This window comes from Thunnus albacares, chromosome 19, assembly GCF_914725855.1.
Source record: "Thunnus albacares chromosome 19, fThuAlb1.1, whole genome shotgun sequence".
Taxonomy (NCBI): Eukaryota; Metazoa; Chordata; class Actinopteri; order Scombriformes; family Scombridae; genus Thunnus; species Thunnus albacares.
Window position 1 is genome coordinate 16,688,848 of NC_058124.1, and position 15,599 is coordinate 16,704,446.

Sequence of the window (15,599 nt, forward strand, 5' to 3'; positions counted from 1 at the left end):
TGAATTTAACCTTGTTGTGAACCCCTTTTATGTCTATTTTTTTTTTCTTGTGAAAAAAACTGAGGGAAAGGACTGAAAAGATGTTTCAGTGAAAGGAAGGATAAGAATAATGATGGGTAGATGCTCTTTAAATATTAATATTTAAATACTTAAATTTATGTAAACACATTCCATACATTTTCTCATTAGCATTAGTTGTATTGTCTTTTTGGGGTGAGTGGATTTTAAGTGAATATGCTGAGCTGTAGATGCACCACTGTCATTGTTCTGTAAACTGCTTTACACAAGCATATTTCCTCCCTGCTGGATTCACTGTATATGCATACCTCACCGCTTCTTAATCTAGATTGTCTCTCCAGACAGAGAGCGTCCTTACCTTCCATCATCAAACCGTCTAAGTTAGATGGTTCTCAGTTGGCTGGCTGGGGGCATGATTATGGCTCTCCAGACTGAGAGGCTCCCAGCTGCGGCTTATATAACAAAGCGTCTAAAAACACATTCCAGACAAGTTGACTAAGAATACATTGTTATTTACAGCAATTGCCTGGGGGAGACACAGGGTGAGGGAGGGTAATAGTTTAAGAAGCAGTGATTCATGGTTTTTACCTTGCAGGTCTGTACCAGAGCCCCGCAGAGATATGAGCTCAGCCCATGCTAGCAGTGCTAACTCCACAATTCTGTTGACAAAAAAATAGTGTTTCTGATGTAATGTTGGTTATGTTACCACACACATTTTAGGGGGCATTCTTATACTTACTTTAACCAAGTAGGGCTAGTTGTTGCTGTGTCTACATCTGAAGCTTCAAATCAATTTCCTTTTATGTTTACTTTTTATCCATCCACCTATTTCCTGACGCTTATCAGGGTTGTGTTGCAATGGAAGCAAGGTAAGCAAGCTACTCCAGATATCTCTCTCCCAAGCACAGTCTTCCAGCCCCTCATGGGGGATGCCAAGGCATTCCCAAGGCAGATGAAATATATAATCCCTCCAGCAAGTTCTTGGTCTACCCCAGGGTCTCCTATCAGTTTTACATGCCTGGAAAACTTCAAAAGGGATGGGCCCAGGAGGCATCCTTATCAGATCCCTGAACCATCTCAGCTTGCTCATTTCCACACGGATGTCTAAGATCTTTACCCTATCTCTAAGGGTGAACCCCAGCCACCTCATTTTGCCCGCTTGTATCCGCAATCTCGTTCTTTTGGTCACTATCAAAAGCTTGTGACCATAGGCGAGGATTGGAACATAGATCAGCTAGCTAATTCAGAGCTTCGCCTTCAGGCTCAGCTCCCTCTTCAACACAACTGTCCCGTACAGGAACCCACTCCTAACCTGGAGGGACCAAACCACTGTTTTCCGAACAGAAAGGCAATGTCGGAGCTGCTGTACTACACCTAGAGCAGGAAGATTGTGGCCCCCTTCCGGAGCCAGACCTGCGAGGAAAGCTCACCCGTGAGCACCTGACTGCTTGACCCATGGAGTCACCATCCTTTGGGCCCCAGGGATAGGGATAGGTTTTGGGGTCATGCTAAGATAAGCTAACTGTCTTCCGGCTGTAGCATCATGTTTAATGACGAGTGGTATCTCATGTAACTCATGTAAGAAAGCAAATAAGTGCATTTCCAAAAATATTGAATAATTCCTTTTAGCTCTGGTTACTGCAAGCTAAATGATTGCTACTTGGAAAAAAAAATATATAAGAAACTACACACCACACATCATTTCTATTCTACGCTCGACCACTCACAGTCGGTCCTTGAATCAGACAATTGAGAGTGTTATAGCTTAGTCGTTTTTCAGATTAATGAGAACCTGTGCAAAGTAGGGCAAAAGAGTTTTAGCCCAGTAACCAATGAATTTATCCAAGCCAGTGTACAGCCAAAATCTTTCAATCCGATGGATGTTTTTGTGTGCAGCGCAGATGAATGTGTGAGTCACCGATTAGTGGTTGTTCCAAAGTCACCTGAGGGAAACGGCAGAGATTAGTTTTCACAATGCACAGGAACGCACACACATACTTGCACCAGTGACACCAGGTAGATTGGTTGTTTTCCCTGTTGGGACCTGATTCACCTGAGGCTACATGGTGACTTTGGAGAGTGTGTGTGTGTGTGTGTGTATGCGTATGTGTGTGTGTCCCAAAGGAGTAGTGTAGATGGCGTCTCTGAAGGTGTGTGTCCTGATAGGTGGATTCTTGATGTGTTCCCAATATTCAGGAAGAAAAATCAAATCTTTTTGCAGAGTATTTCCGAGCTTTTAAAGACAAATAACGATAACACAGTGCAGTAGAGGCTTATTTATTTACATCTGAAAAACCGTCTGAAATCCTGAGGCATTACAGAAGATGTTGTGCCATTAGTTGTTGTGTCGGTGGTATGTGTAAGCTCAATTTGGCAACAAGCCTCTAGATATTTGCAGTATAGAGAAAACAGAATTAGGTTATTTGTCAAAAGTATGAGAAAAATCACAAAAACATTGCAGATACATTTGGAAAGTTCTTAGGATACTCGTTTGTCACACAAAGTATTTTGTTGCATACCTTGAATAATGGTAAATAATGGCTGTAAATTGTGTAGATAAATTTATCTATCCAAAACTAACAGAAATTACTCAGGTTTCATTAATCATATGCATACTTAAGCCAACGCAAATTTTAGACCATGTACAAAATGGCCAATAGTGACCAAAAATGTTTGGGGAGCAACAGATTTTCCCGCGCCTGTGCATTCAGGTTACTGTGTGTGTGTTTCTGTATGAACGTGTGTGTGTGTGTGTGTGTGTGTGTGTGTGTGTGTGTGTGTGTGTGTGTGTGTGTTCCCAGGAGCGTGCTCTGTCTGTCAGGCAGAATTTGCTGATCAGGCGGCTCTACAAGGGCAAAGCAGGGATCACACACACACACACACACACACACACACACACACACACACACACTGACACCCAACTACTACCCAACCATCAGTATACATACACACATATATGCTCTTAAGGTAAACGTACACCACTTGTCACCAACTTATGTTTGCGGTCCTCTACTTTTTGTACAGTAAGCAGACATTTTATACTTAAGAGGCCTAAGTATGTATTTACTTTAGAGATGGAAGCACATAGTCACCTCCACAGTTATTGTATTGTTTAGTTTTATTTGTACTTCTTTCTTAATTTTTTTTTTTCTTCTCTTCTCTATTTGGATCTTTAATTTTAAGGTTTGAAGTACGCTCTTTAGTATGGAAGATTTTAAATGCCTTAATGAAAATAAATGAAACAAAGAATTATGATGAAATACAAACATTGTTATCATTATCCTGCTCCATCCATCCTCCTCCATTACACTACTTGTTTACTTTAAGCTAACGCTAGCTAGGTAACACTAATTAGCTTAGCATTCAACACTTACCAACAATTGGGCCAAGAAGATCCCTTTAAGTGTCTGTTCACTTTCTGCTGCACAATCCATCAGCTAAAACTGCAGACAGTTAATCACAAGTGTAACTGAATGTGCAGTCAATAGTAGTATCCCTCCTGAAAGGCAGGCTATCTTCTTCTTCTTTTGTTGTTTATTGGCAGTATTTGGCAGCTTTCAATGCATTACCGCCAACTACTGGATTTTATCAGCTCCACAGTGTAAACTATTGCCAGTATTCACCCAAAGTGCTCCAATTCACAACACTGTCCATTCTATGACTCAGACCTAATTGCCTGAGTCAGTGAAAATCCCTCTCTCAGTGTTACATCCAGCTCCTCTCCAGAAATGTCCACAACATTCAAGAATCTCCTGGCAGCATCCAAAACCATCTTAATCCTTTCTGACTTCCCATGTATTTCAACAGCACAGTTGTTAACCATGGCAATGAATGCTAAAAAGCCTTTCTTGTCCATGCAGACATTTTGTTCAGCTTCATTCCTTTTCTGCTCCGGTTCCTTTTGTACTGTCATCATAAGACAATCGCACTTCTGTTCTGATATTACTCACTTTCACCTCTTTAATCCTTTCTGGACACTGTGCTGACCCTGCATGGTGCTTCCGCTCGCAATTCAGGTGCTTTGCTTGCTCTTTACAATCCTCTGTATTACAGTTGTCCTTACCACATCTCCCACATCTTCTGACTCCTCTACACACTGCAGCAACATGTCCATATTCCTGACAGCGGAAACACCTGAGAGGAGCCTTCTCATATGGCCTCACTTTGTAGCACACATAATCCAGGAACGCTCTTTCCAGTACTTCTCCTTTAAAAGTGAAACACGTCGACTTACTGTCCTCCTTTTCTTTTTATTCCTCTTGCTTCAAGGACACCTTCAACAGCCTCAAACAACTCAGCGTCTACTGACAGTGGCACGCCACTTATGACTCCTTTCTTCATTGCTTCTGATCCAGGTTGGAAGCATTCCACACAGCTATGATCTTTATATGTGCTAATATCCAGGGCTTTCCATCCCTGAGGCTTAGATACACAATCGATTATGACCATCCCACTTCTAGTTATCCTGACCGACTTAACAGCTCCAACTTTTTCTTCAACAAACTTTCCAACCCTATGTGGATTCTTGAAAATGCCATCCATTCTTGTCAGTGCTATCATTCCAACAAGATACGACTTCTTTTTCCGCAATTGCTCACTGGAATTTCTTTTTATTTTCAAATCCTCTTGGGGCTTCAGTTTCAATTTTGCTCTCCGATTCCTTCTCCAACGCCATTTCTGCCATCATCCTTCCTGTGAGTGGACTTAAGGCAGTCTAACATGGCTGCCATCAGCTTATGTTAGCAAAGATAAGCTCTGCCCTCTGAGCTGTGATTGGACAGTTGATTGTTTTCATTTTGGCATGAATAGTGCCTCTCCATCTCGGAAAAGAAAAATCTTCCCTGCACCTCCTCATGAAAACTAATGATAGCACTTTGTATTTATTATTGGCAGTTCTACGCTGCTCTCTACTGGACAACACTGAATTGCAAAACACCTCTTCACTTTGTTTCCTGTGTTACAAAACAATCCATTCACTTATTAAAGACAAAAGGCTCAATTATTGTACTTTTAATATGTTTTTCATTTAATTGTGACACATGAAATGCACACATAAAAAGGAAATACAAATAGCAATGTGTGTTGTATTTCACTTTATTTCTTTGCTTGATTCGTTTTCATTTAGTCTTTTAAAATATTCTGTGTTGTAGAAGATGCAGCTGTTGCTTGTGGCTGATTCAAGTATTCTAGTTTTGATGTGTTTAATTCTGTGGTTTTTTTTCCATCTCTCTTCCTTTAGGCGACACAGCTGGTTCCTGTGGCGATCCTGGCATCCCCTCCCATGGTTCGAGGGAACAAACTGATTTCAGGATCCGTTCCAAGGTTTACTTCAGCTGCACGGAGGGCTACGATCTCATTGGTTCTTCCGAGAGGATGTGCTTCCCTAATGGCACCTGGTCCGGCACACAGCCCTTCTGTAAACGTAGGGAGAAACTTTTTACATAATCTCAAATTCTCCTAACCAGCACTTTGACACTGACCCAGTTATAGATCCATCCATGTGCTGCACAGTCTCATAAGAGAACTAAGGACAGTTAGTCATAGGGCTGAAACTCAATTTGATGCACAAGGCTTTCTCTCTCTGATTATCTCGTTTTTTTTCCCCCCCAGCTGTCCAGTGTGGTAACCCTGGCACTCCCAGTAATGGAAGAGTATATCGTTTGGATGGAACAACGTTTTCTCATTCCGTCATCTACTCCTGCATGGACGGCTACCTGCTCACTGGCGCCACCACCAGGTTGTGTCAGGCCAACGGGACCTGGTCAGGAGTACAGCCCAACTGTACCAGTAAGATAACTTTTGTATATTGACAGATGGCTGATACATCAATTTATAGATAATTTAACAATATCTTATGCTCCATAAGTAAGTACAGTTCTCTGCAATACATTTTTGTTATAACCTCATAATTTTGAATGCAAACTCATGAGGGGACTTTGAGGCTAAAGAGCAGACTGTCAGCTTTATAATAATCAGAGTATTAAATCCTTGCTTTGCAATGACGTCAAGTCTGCAATCCATAAACCTCACCAAACTCCCGGTGTGTGATGAGGTTGCCTTTGTAGCCTTTTGCAACCCTATTTTATGCCCGGTTTTAAATTATTCTGTGACGATATAGGCTCTGAGCAATGAAATCAGCCTCAAATCTTCATGCTCCTGCCACAGACATTAAAGGGTGACATGAATAACCTTAATCGTTGTTTACTTTAGCTAATTTGCCTCTTGAGCTCTGTGGGAAAATTCTCAAGTGTAAATAACCATAAGGTATGACATTCTATTCCCATATCAAATATTAGCTGTCAATCAGTGCTGTATGTTACACAGTCTGCTTGCTCACACTATTAACATACTAAGAAAATACCTTGTTAAACACATTTCTGCATTGTGTCTCAAGATGAACTTCACTTTGCTTAGGACCCCACATGAGGAGTGGTATCTTAATGTTTTCCAATTTTTAGTGACATTTCTGACTTTAATGCACTGTGCAAAGAAATTACCTTTAAAATATCCATCTGGAAGGGACAAGGAGAAAGAAATGCTGAGAAACCAAAATTCTTAAATATTGGAAAGAAAAAGTTTATAAGAATCCCTGACTTAAAGGAAATGGCTTTTATAGTAGATTACGCTACATATATTAACAGGCATAACAGTATCTGGGGTGGGTTTAAAGGCATTTAAACTGCTATTAGACTATGAAGGACAGTGCTTTGTACAGTCGGGGGAATCCTAATGCTCCCTAAAAGAGTCCCAGGACAACCTCGGCTATTTCTAATATCACTGTTGTTTCATGCATGAGAAGTGAAGCCAATAAAGGAATGTAAAGAGATCATACAATCTGATCATAGATTCACTATACATTGCAATCTCCACAAATAAACACACAAGTGCAGTTATTATATATAAATATGAACTTTTATCTCTCACAGAATTTTTGTTTAGACTTGGATTCTTGAGACAAAATCCTCTGAGATTCATAGACTTGATCCTGAAGTTTGTCAATCTAGTGTCCAATATATTTCAGATATTTAAAACAGTGATAAAAAAGACAAAGAAATGCAAAAATAAAACAACTGACTAATTCATGTAACAGCACTTTGTCTCTTTTAACAACTCCTACCTTTTTTTCCATGTCTTTCTTTTGCCCCCCCTTTTATCTTTCCTTATCATTTGAATTACCTGGATAAAGTATGCAGGAGGAATAATATATCATTTATAATTTCAATGATCTTGTTCCATAGCATCACTTGAAAAGTAATCTTAATCTTCATCATCTCTTCCACTCCAACCCCGCTCACCATCTCCATAGTGATAAACTGCGGGGATCCAGGTGTGCCAGCAAACGGCCTTCGCTATGGAGAAGACTTCACGATTGGTCAGAACGTTTCCTTCCAGTGCCAACCAGGATACAGAATGGAGGAGGATGGATCACCTGTCAGGACGTGCACTCAAAATGGGACATGGAGTGGGAATATGCCGATATGCACAGGTAAATTAAACCACCTAACTTTTAAGCATAATACTTATGTTGTAATGTTATTCATCATAATGAACACCAGCAACATACTGTCTATGTCTATATAATATATGCTCATAGTTACAGGTATGTGTTGCTTTTGTTATTTAGAGCTATATTTAACACAAACAATTTTTGTTTTTTGAAAGTCTGCTCATCTTTAAATTTATAGGCAACTTTAACCATGTGTATTCTATATCAAAACTAACTATGTTCTTGTATATACTTAAAGATATTAGCTAATATACATTAATACTGCTGTAATGTATACTATAAAACCACCACCAACACTACTACTATCCTGCACAGCCCTACTTTGTAGGGACTTTATTGGGATAATGCACAAGTTGCACAGTACAACCGCTGTATTCATCAGTAATTTCTAAATTAATTATTTATAATGTAATAATTAAAAGTATTACAGGACAGAACTCCCCATGCACAGCCAGTATTTTCAGACAGGTGCTGGTCGGTCGCAGGAACATACAAGGTGAAAATCAGAATATACCACCGCACACTGTAATGACTTTACTGTGACTTTATTGAGAGCGAACAACGCGTTTCGCCTGTAGCTTCTTCAGATAAATTATTACATTATAAACCTTTGCTGAGAAACCAACAGTGTATAACTTTGGCTCTATAGAGACAGACACAGAATCTTTCAGTCAGTGTCTCTCTCAGGAAAATCAAGAAAAGTCATTATGTTATTACTATTAACATGTAATCACATTAATAAAAAATGTGTCTATTATTTAATTCAATTAGGAGTTTCTGAATATGAAGTATGAGTGTCTAACCAATTATTTATATCGGTCAACTGGCAGAAAAATTGCATTTTCAAACAGCATGTACTCAGCTACTCAAATAGTCTCCCTTTCAACTATCAGTACATTGAAATGACAGAGATTTTGAGTGATGCAGCAATGTCACCTGCAGCTGCTAATTTTTTTTCTCTCCCAGCGGTGACCTGCCCGGCTCCCCCTGCCATTAGTAACGGGGTACTGCAGGGCAGTGACTTTGAGTGGGGCAGCAGCGTGAGCTACAGTTGCTCGCCTGGATATGAGCTCTCGTTCCCAGCTGTCCTGACCTGCGTAGCCAATGGCACCTGGAGTGGCATGCTACCACAGTGCTTACGTAAGAACACACACACACACACACACACACACACACAAAGACACACATCTACATGCACAAATGTAAACACATGTACTGGCACACACACACTTAACCGCACGTACAAACACACACATTTCCTGTTATTGTTCTTTGACAATCACCAATCACAGTTGGAAGCAAAATCTACATTTGTCCTTGAGCTGGCCTGTCAGCTATGTTGGCACCACTTACTGAAATGGGATTGTGTGCGTGTGTGTGTGTGTGTGTGCAGCCAAGTTTTGTGGTGACCCAGGCACTCCAGTTGGTGGTTTCAGAGAGGGACGAAGTTTCATCTATCAATCAGAAGTGTCCTTCAGTTGCGCCCCACCTCTCATTCTGGTCGGCACAGCAACCAGACTTTGTGAAAGTGATGGTACCTGGAGTGGAACCCAGCCACGCTGTATCGGTAATTTCATTCATTATAACATTTATAGTGAACTATAAATACAAATGCCAAATTTTTATTGGGGAATACGGCCCTTGAACCTATTGGACTTTTTTTCTTTTGGAAAGGCCTATAAAACATTCAAACCTTGCATACAGTATTTTGCTGATATGTGAACTTTTTACTGTGCTTCCCAAGAGGAATCAGGTTCTCTTCATTTTTCATATTCATATGATCACTCAGTCTCAACTGCAAGCCTGTTTTGTAAAAAATGTTGTGCCTTAGTAGAGCTTGATATTGCCATAAATTTTGCAATACTTGTGCCAATATGATACCTGAGTTTCTTTATCAATAACAAAATTATACTTTCAAAAGCTTAGTTTGAGAAATATAAATGTAAAAAAACACCTTAAAAAGTCTAACTGCAGGCAGCTGTAAAAGAACTTCGACTACATAAAATAGTCTACAATTGGCAAAATTCTCATCTAAATCAGGAACTATCAGATCTAAGAATAAGTAAACAATTCATGAATTTGGCCAGATATTAAATGCCAGCTCCATCAGTACCAAAAAAGTATTGAGATTCAATTCCCAGCCCTAGGTCTTGGATAATCAACTTAAAATACTGTCAAGTCAAAGCCTTGGCACTGTATTTCTGCATATATTTGTGAGTTAAGAAAGTTCCTGGGTACTATAATGTTCCACTAGTCTCCAACTTGTTCAAATACAGTATCAAGGCTTTTAACCTCCACTAAAAATTGATTTAAGATTTTACTGATTACTTTTTAATAGTTCCTGACTACATCATCAATCATTTATCCCCACATGAGCAGGAGCACAGCCTGGTATCCTCAGGCAGGGGTGTCTTACCCACTTCAATGTGTGGGTTGAAATCATAGGCGGTGATGGTTGGTCCACCAGAACCCCCAGCCTTTAGAATGAGGTTTCTCAGGAGGTCATTCTAGTAAAATAAGTATCTTCTTTTAAATAACATATCATAGTGACAAAGACTTGCTTTTATGTAATAGTTGTTATACAAATCTTTTCTTTTGATTAATATTACTGTTGTTTGTTTTAAATGTGTTTACTTTCCTGACTGGCAATTTGTGTGGGTTTGTAACCTTCAGTATGAAACACATCATTTTATTTATGTTATCCTGTCAGTTTATTATCACTGGTTTGTGGCTCACCAGGGAGCCCAGACTGGTGTCTGGTATCCCTCTGCCTAATGATCATAGCGATTAATGACCCATCATTATAGAGTTTGGAGCCTTATTTCAGTTTACTCATGGGTTTACTGTGCGGAGCAACTACAGTTCTGTCAAAGTTAAAGTTACACAGAGTTATTGGAATTATAATGAATAGTGACTGGAGGCTCATCTGAGACAATCCTGTAAATGAACAGGGAGCCTTAGGGGGACTTTCCTTAAAGGACTCCTCTGATGTGAGTGAAATATAATTTCCAGATTGGCAACTCTGCTTTTTTCACCATTAGATAGAATGCATGATTAAATATGCATTTTATGTCAATTATCAATAAATATTGACATATATACACATCCCCAAGTGAATTTCACACTTAAGAGACCCAAGCTGCTTCAGCAAAAAGAGACCATGAAGAAGTTGTAGAGGAAAGAGGGCCTAGGGTGAGCACGTTGTTTTGGTAATATGTCCAGCTAGAATGACAGTGGATCCTCTCCAGCAGCCATAATGAGCAGCTACTAAATGATCAATTTGAATCTAGACAGTACAGCAAAACATTCACCGGAACAAATGTTTTGCGAAGCTATATTGCATGCTGTACTATATAAGTCAACATAAGTCAAAGAGTGCATGCACTAATAAAATAAATTCCTTTCCTCTAAGAGAAGGGATGTCTAAGTACTAAAACAGTTACAACAACAACAGCTACAAATTTAGGTCTAAAAAGTAGCAATCTTATATGGGAAGCGAGACAACACCAGTACACACTGTAACTTACAGTATTTAGTAAAAGGCTTCCAGAGACGGGTATCCACATCCAGCTTCAAACAAGCTGCCGCTATCCGAGGATTAACAAGAAAATTAGAAGGGATACTCAGCACGCATTACAAATGGTCCCAGTGGGTCAATTCACCACCACATGTGATGTTTAGAGCACCACTTCACATGTCTGACTCAGAGCAGGTGCTTAAACATCAAGTACGGTGATGAATTGTAATAAATGAGAGCTTTTGTAATGCGAACAGACTCTTGACTTTTTATTCCTTCATAGCACTAGATAAGGCTTGCATACAGCACTTGTACAGCTGCTATAAAGTGGAATATGCCTTGTGAAATAGATTATATAAAAATAAGAGGTTCCTTCTGAAGTATTACCTCATTGATGTTAAGACTTAATCTATTAGTACTGAAAGAGAAGTAGTTACAGTATGTTGCCGGTGAGGTGAAATCTTTCTGGTTTGTTGTTTTTTTTTTCAGTTTGAGACTATGAAACATACATGAGCATGCACACAAAAAGACTCTCAGTGTTGCTTTATTTTTTTTCTGTGAAGGATGTACACTCTCTTTGTGTGTTTGTGTGTGTGTTTCGGGGTGATTTATTAGTGTGTGATTGCAGCTGTATGTTGGTGTGTGATGTGTATTACTATATGACTGAAACAGAATGAGTTTTGAGGTGAAGCAGCCTGCTCTTTAAATAAGACAGACAAGGGGAGGGGGATGGAAAGAGGGGGGATACGGTGACATGGAAAGATAGAAAGCGAGAGAGAGAAAGAGATAGATGGGAGGGGAAAGTAGGGTGGGAGAAAGAGAGAGAGGGAGAGGGCAGTTAGAGAGGTACAGGAAGAGAGAGAAAGAGAGAGAGAGAGGTGCAGAGTGAATCTGTCATTTCGGAAGCTGTATTGAATCGAGCTCTGCGTCAGGATGTGCTCTACATGCTGATGACCCTGCCACACATAGACACACTCACTGACAGAGCCGGCCCTGCTTCGTTTTCTGATAAAGCGCTACTGCCCCCTGCTGTCATGCTGGGATATGTAGCCTACTGTTACCATGACAACAGTGGAGGAAAGGAGAGTGGAGAGAGGACATATAATGCTTCTGCTAATTTATCTTTCTTTTAGATTTTCTGTGTAATTACCTATGCTCTTGTGGTGCTTTTCTTTCCAGAACCAACCAAAACCAGCTGTGATAACCCAGGAACACCACGTTATGGCTCCTTAAACCGGACCTACGGTTTCAAGGTAAGATATCTGCACTGATAAACTAACTCCACATCTACGTTCCTATCTAAGTCACTAATTTATTAATATAGAAGCTGCTGTTTTGATTGCTTTAATGGGAGCTCTCAAGGTAACTGTATCTAATTACAAAGAGGGAGAAAGGAAGGAAAGAAGGAAGAAAAGGAGAGATAAGTAGGATGACTGAATTAATGATGGGTTATAGGAGCTCCTTAAAAGGATGTTTCAGAATTTCTATGTGAAGGGATGACATGCAACAAAGGTCTCCAGATGGATGTGAACAGGGGTCATTATAATTACATGGGACATGGTTATTACATGGTACAATTTTTTTTATGTCTCTCTAAATACAATATTTAAATGCCATATGTGTGTTCGAAAGACTGACTGGTCACTGTCATGCATTCCTCCTCAAAATCCTCAGTCCTTGTCCCAAGCAAAAATACATTTTAAAGTTTAGCCAAAGTTAATATGAGGCTTCAACAGTCCAAATTAGCCAAATTAAGCGTATATTCTTGTTCTTGTTGTGTCCCAGCAACAAACCTACATGCAACCACCGGGATGTAGCCTCCTACTGCGGCTCAGCACGGAAGGACTGTCTGGAGAAACACAAAAATAGAAATTCCATACTAAAAAGACTGGAAACTTCATTTGAATGTATTTGAATGCAATTTTGCACAGAAGGAGACGTGTTGAGTTGGTCAGTGTATTCACACTGAAGGGATGCTTCCACAGCTGATGATGATGAAGTGAATATTTTAATAAAAAGAGAAAAAAATCTATCCTTTAAACGTGATCAACAGGTTTGATTTCGATAATTGTCAGCTATCCGTAATGTGGACTCACTAGTAAAGGATATTTCTCACAAGATACATCTCATAAGAGAGGTACTTGTAATATTTTCAAGAAAACCAAAGAAACAGTTACATGGTTTTTCAGTTGCATCATCATTGCAGAGTATGTACGTCATATGAGCATCACCAAGGCCCGCTCATTAAATGCTCTGAATAGAAAAAAAAGATATGAAATTATGAATAAACTTTTATGTGGTATTTGTCAGGATGGTACTAATTCATTTTGTATAATAGCTTTCTCCTCTAATAAATGAAATAAAGGACATCTGTACAGCATTTCAACAATATTAAAGTCCTCTGAAGGTATTCAGTGTCCTTGCACCATGAACACACAGAACTCTCTCAAACTCTCACAAACCTTAATATGTGTTTCTGTGTGTCTGCTTCTCTCTCAGGTGGGGAGTGTGGTGTCATTTCAGTGCCAGCCCGGTCATTTGATTCAGGGCTCTTCCTCTAGAACCTGCCAGCCTGATTTGACATGGAGCGGAACACAACCTGAGTGCATACGTAAGAAAAATACATCCTTTCAAGTTTTTAACATCATCCTACCTATCTATCAGACTCTAACTCCAGTGCACTGATCTCGTCTCCACCCTCCAGCACATGCCTGTAAGCAGCCCGAGAGTCCGCTCCATGTGGACGTAGTGGGGATGGATCTCCCTGGTTTTGGCTACACCTTGGTGTACAGCTGTCAGCTGGGCTACTTCCTAGCTGGGGGCTCTGAACACAGAGTCTGCAAGAGTGACGGCACATGGACTGGAAAGATGCCTATATGTCGAGGTAAAAAAAAAAAAAAAATCTGTATTTTATATATCTAATGAGTGCATTTGATCTATGATGTTATCCAGAGCAATTAAGACTGATTGAACACGTAAAAGTGTTAGGTGTGTCTTGCTCAAAGACGTGTTTTCAGCACACATACAGGGACATACTGGCCATCTGGAGTAGCATGAGTTTTCCTGATGGGCAGGTCGGCCTATGGGTCGGTGGTGAGTCTGGCAGCACTGATACAAAAAGATTTTAAAAATGTCCCATGGCGTTTCATCCTGCATCAAATCGGCCAGGCCAGGCCAGTTTGGTTGGTTTCTTGTGGGTTTTATTCCAGTCCACCTGTACATCCTTGTTATGTATACATGTGCTAATGCAGGGATTGTGACCTATTAACCATCATTCTTAGCCACATTGTGTAATTACTAGCATAGAATACTCACCATTAGGCTGTACTTAAACTAGATCAACAGTTGCCAAAACAATCTCAACAAAATGTCCATTTAGTAGCTATTCTGGGGATTTCAATCGTATCACACAATCTTCCACAGCACAGAGTTTGCACAGTTGTCAGTGTTCAGATTGCCACAGCAGTTCAAGAACAAGAAAGAAAAGTTGAGATTGAAAGTTCATTGTCAAGTCTGGAAACACTAGTTGACAAAACAATCTCACCACAATATCCATTTAGTAGCTGTTCTGCTGCTTTCGGTCGTACCACAGAATCTTCCATCAGTATTTTTGCAAATAGCAAAGTGTAGATTCCCCAAGATGTACATGCAATGCCAAGTTGTGCATTTTTTTGTATCATAGAAATAGTGTTATGTTTTTATCTTATTTACCAGCAAATGATAACAGATGAAGTTGTGAGGCCACCTCTGTGCAAGGAAAAAACTGCAAGCTTCAACTTTAAAATCATTCCACCAAGGCTGGCGCCCTTGTGCCCTGAAGTAGCCTTTAAAATGGGAGCACTCTCTGATCCAATTTGAGATTGTGGGACAAATACCCTCTGGGTTGCTTGCCTTGCTTGTTGGTAACAATGGCTGCACCTTGAAGTGATGATAGAAGCTGTTTAGAATGGTCAAACTCAAAGTGTCTGAAGGCCACACTTAAAGGACCAATGTGTAGGATTTAGTGGCATCTAGTGGTGCGGTTGCAGATTTCAACCAACTGAATACACCTCCCCTTCCCCTTCCAAGCTTGTAGGTGGCTGCAAAATTCACAGAAAACATGAAAGGCCTTCTCTAGAGCAAGTGGTTGGTTTGTCCATTTTGGGCTACTGTAGAAACATGGCAGGCTCTGTGGAAGAGGACCTGCTCCCCATGTAGATATAAAAGGCTCATTCTAAGGTAACAAAAACACAACAATCCTTATTTTCAGGTGATAATATACTAATTAAAACATACTTATGAATATTGCACTCCATTTCTGCCAATAGATCCCCCTGAATCCTATGCACTGGTCTTTTAAAAAGAATCTAATATGCACTACAATTATTGGTCATAAACTTTATTGCATTGCTCTGCCTACAAATAACCATTAAAGAGATTTATCTTTGGTGACCCCTTTTCAACACACTCATTGCTCATTATGGGCATGTGTGACCAGCACTGCACTCTAATTTGATAATAATAAAGTGCACTCTCCTCAGTATAAGCCTGGTTTCTTAGGGCTTTAGCTGAACATTT

At 39.9% G+C, this 15,599-nt stretch overlaps 1 protein-coding gene across 1 annotated transcript in view; it reads left to right on the forward strand.

Annotated features, from left to right (window-relative positions):
- csmd3b (CUB and Sushi multiple domains 3b) overlaps positions 1-15,599 on the forward strand; it is a 385,890-nt gene that overhangs the window by 360,667 nt on the left and 9,624 nt on the right. Inside the window, exons 60-67 of the mRNA XM_044335847.1 lie at positions 5,258-5,440; positions 5,629-5,805; positions 7,325-7,504; positions 8,492-8,665; positions 8,919-9,092; positions 12,222-12,295; positions 13,542-13,653; positions 13,747-13,926. Of these exons, the coding sequence (XP_044191782.1) occupies positions 5,258-5,440; positions 5,629-5,805; positions 7,325-7,504; positions 8,492-8,665; positions 8,919-9,092; positions 12,222-12,295; positions 13,542-13,653; positions 13,747-13,926 (1,254 nt within the window). The remainder of the gene's footprint in view (positions 1-5,257; positions 5,441-5,628; positions 5,806-7,324; positions 7,505-8,491; positions 8,666-8,918; positions 9,093-12,221; positions 12,296-13,541; positions 13,654-13,746; positions 13,927-15,599) is intronic.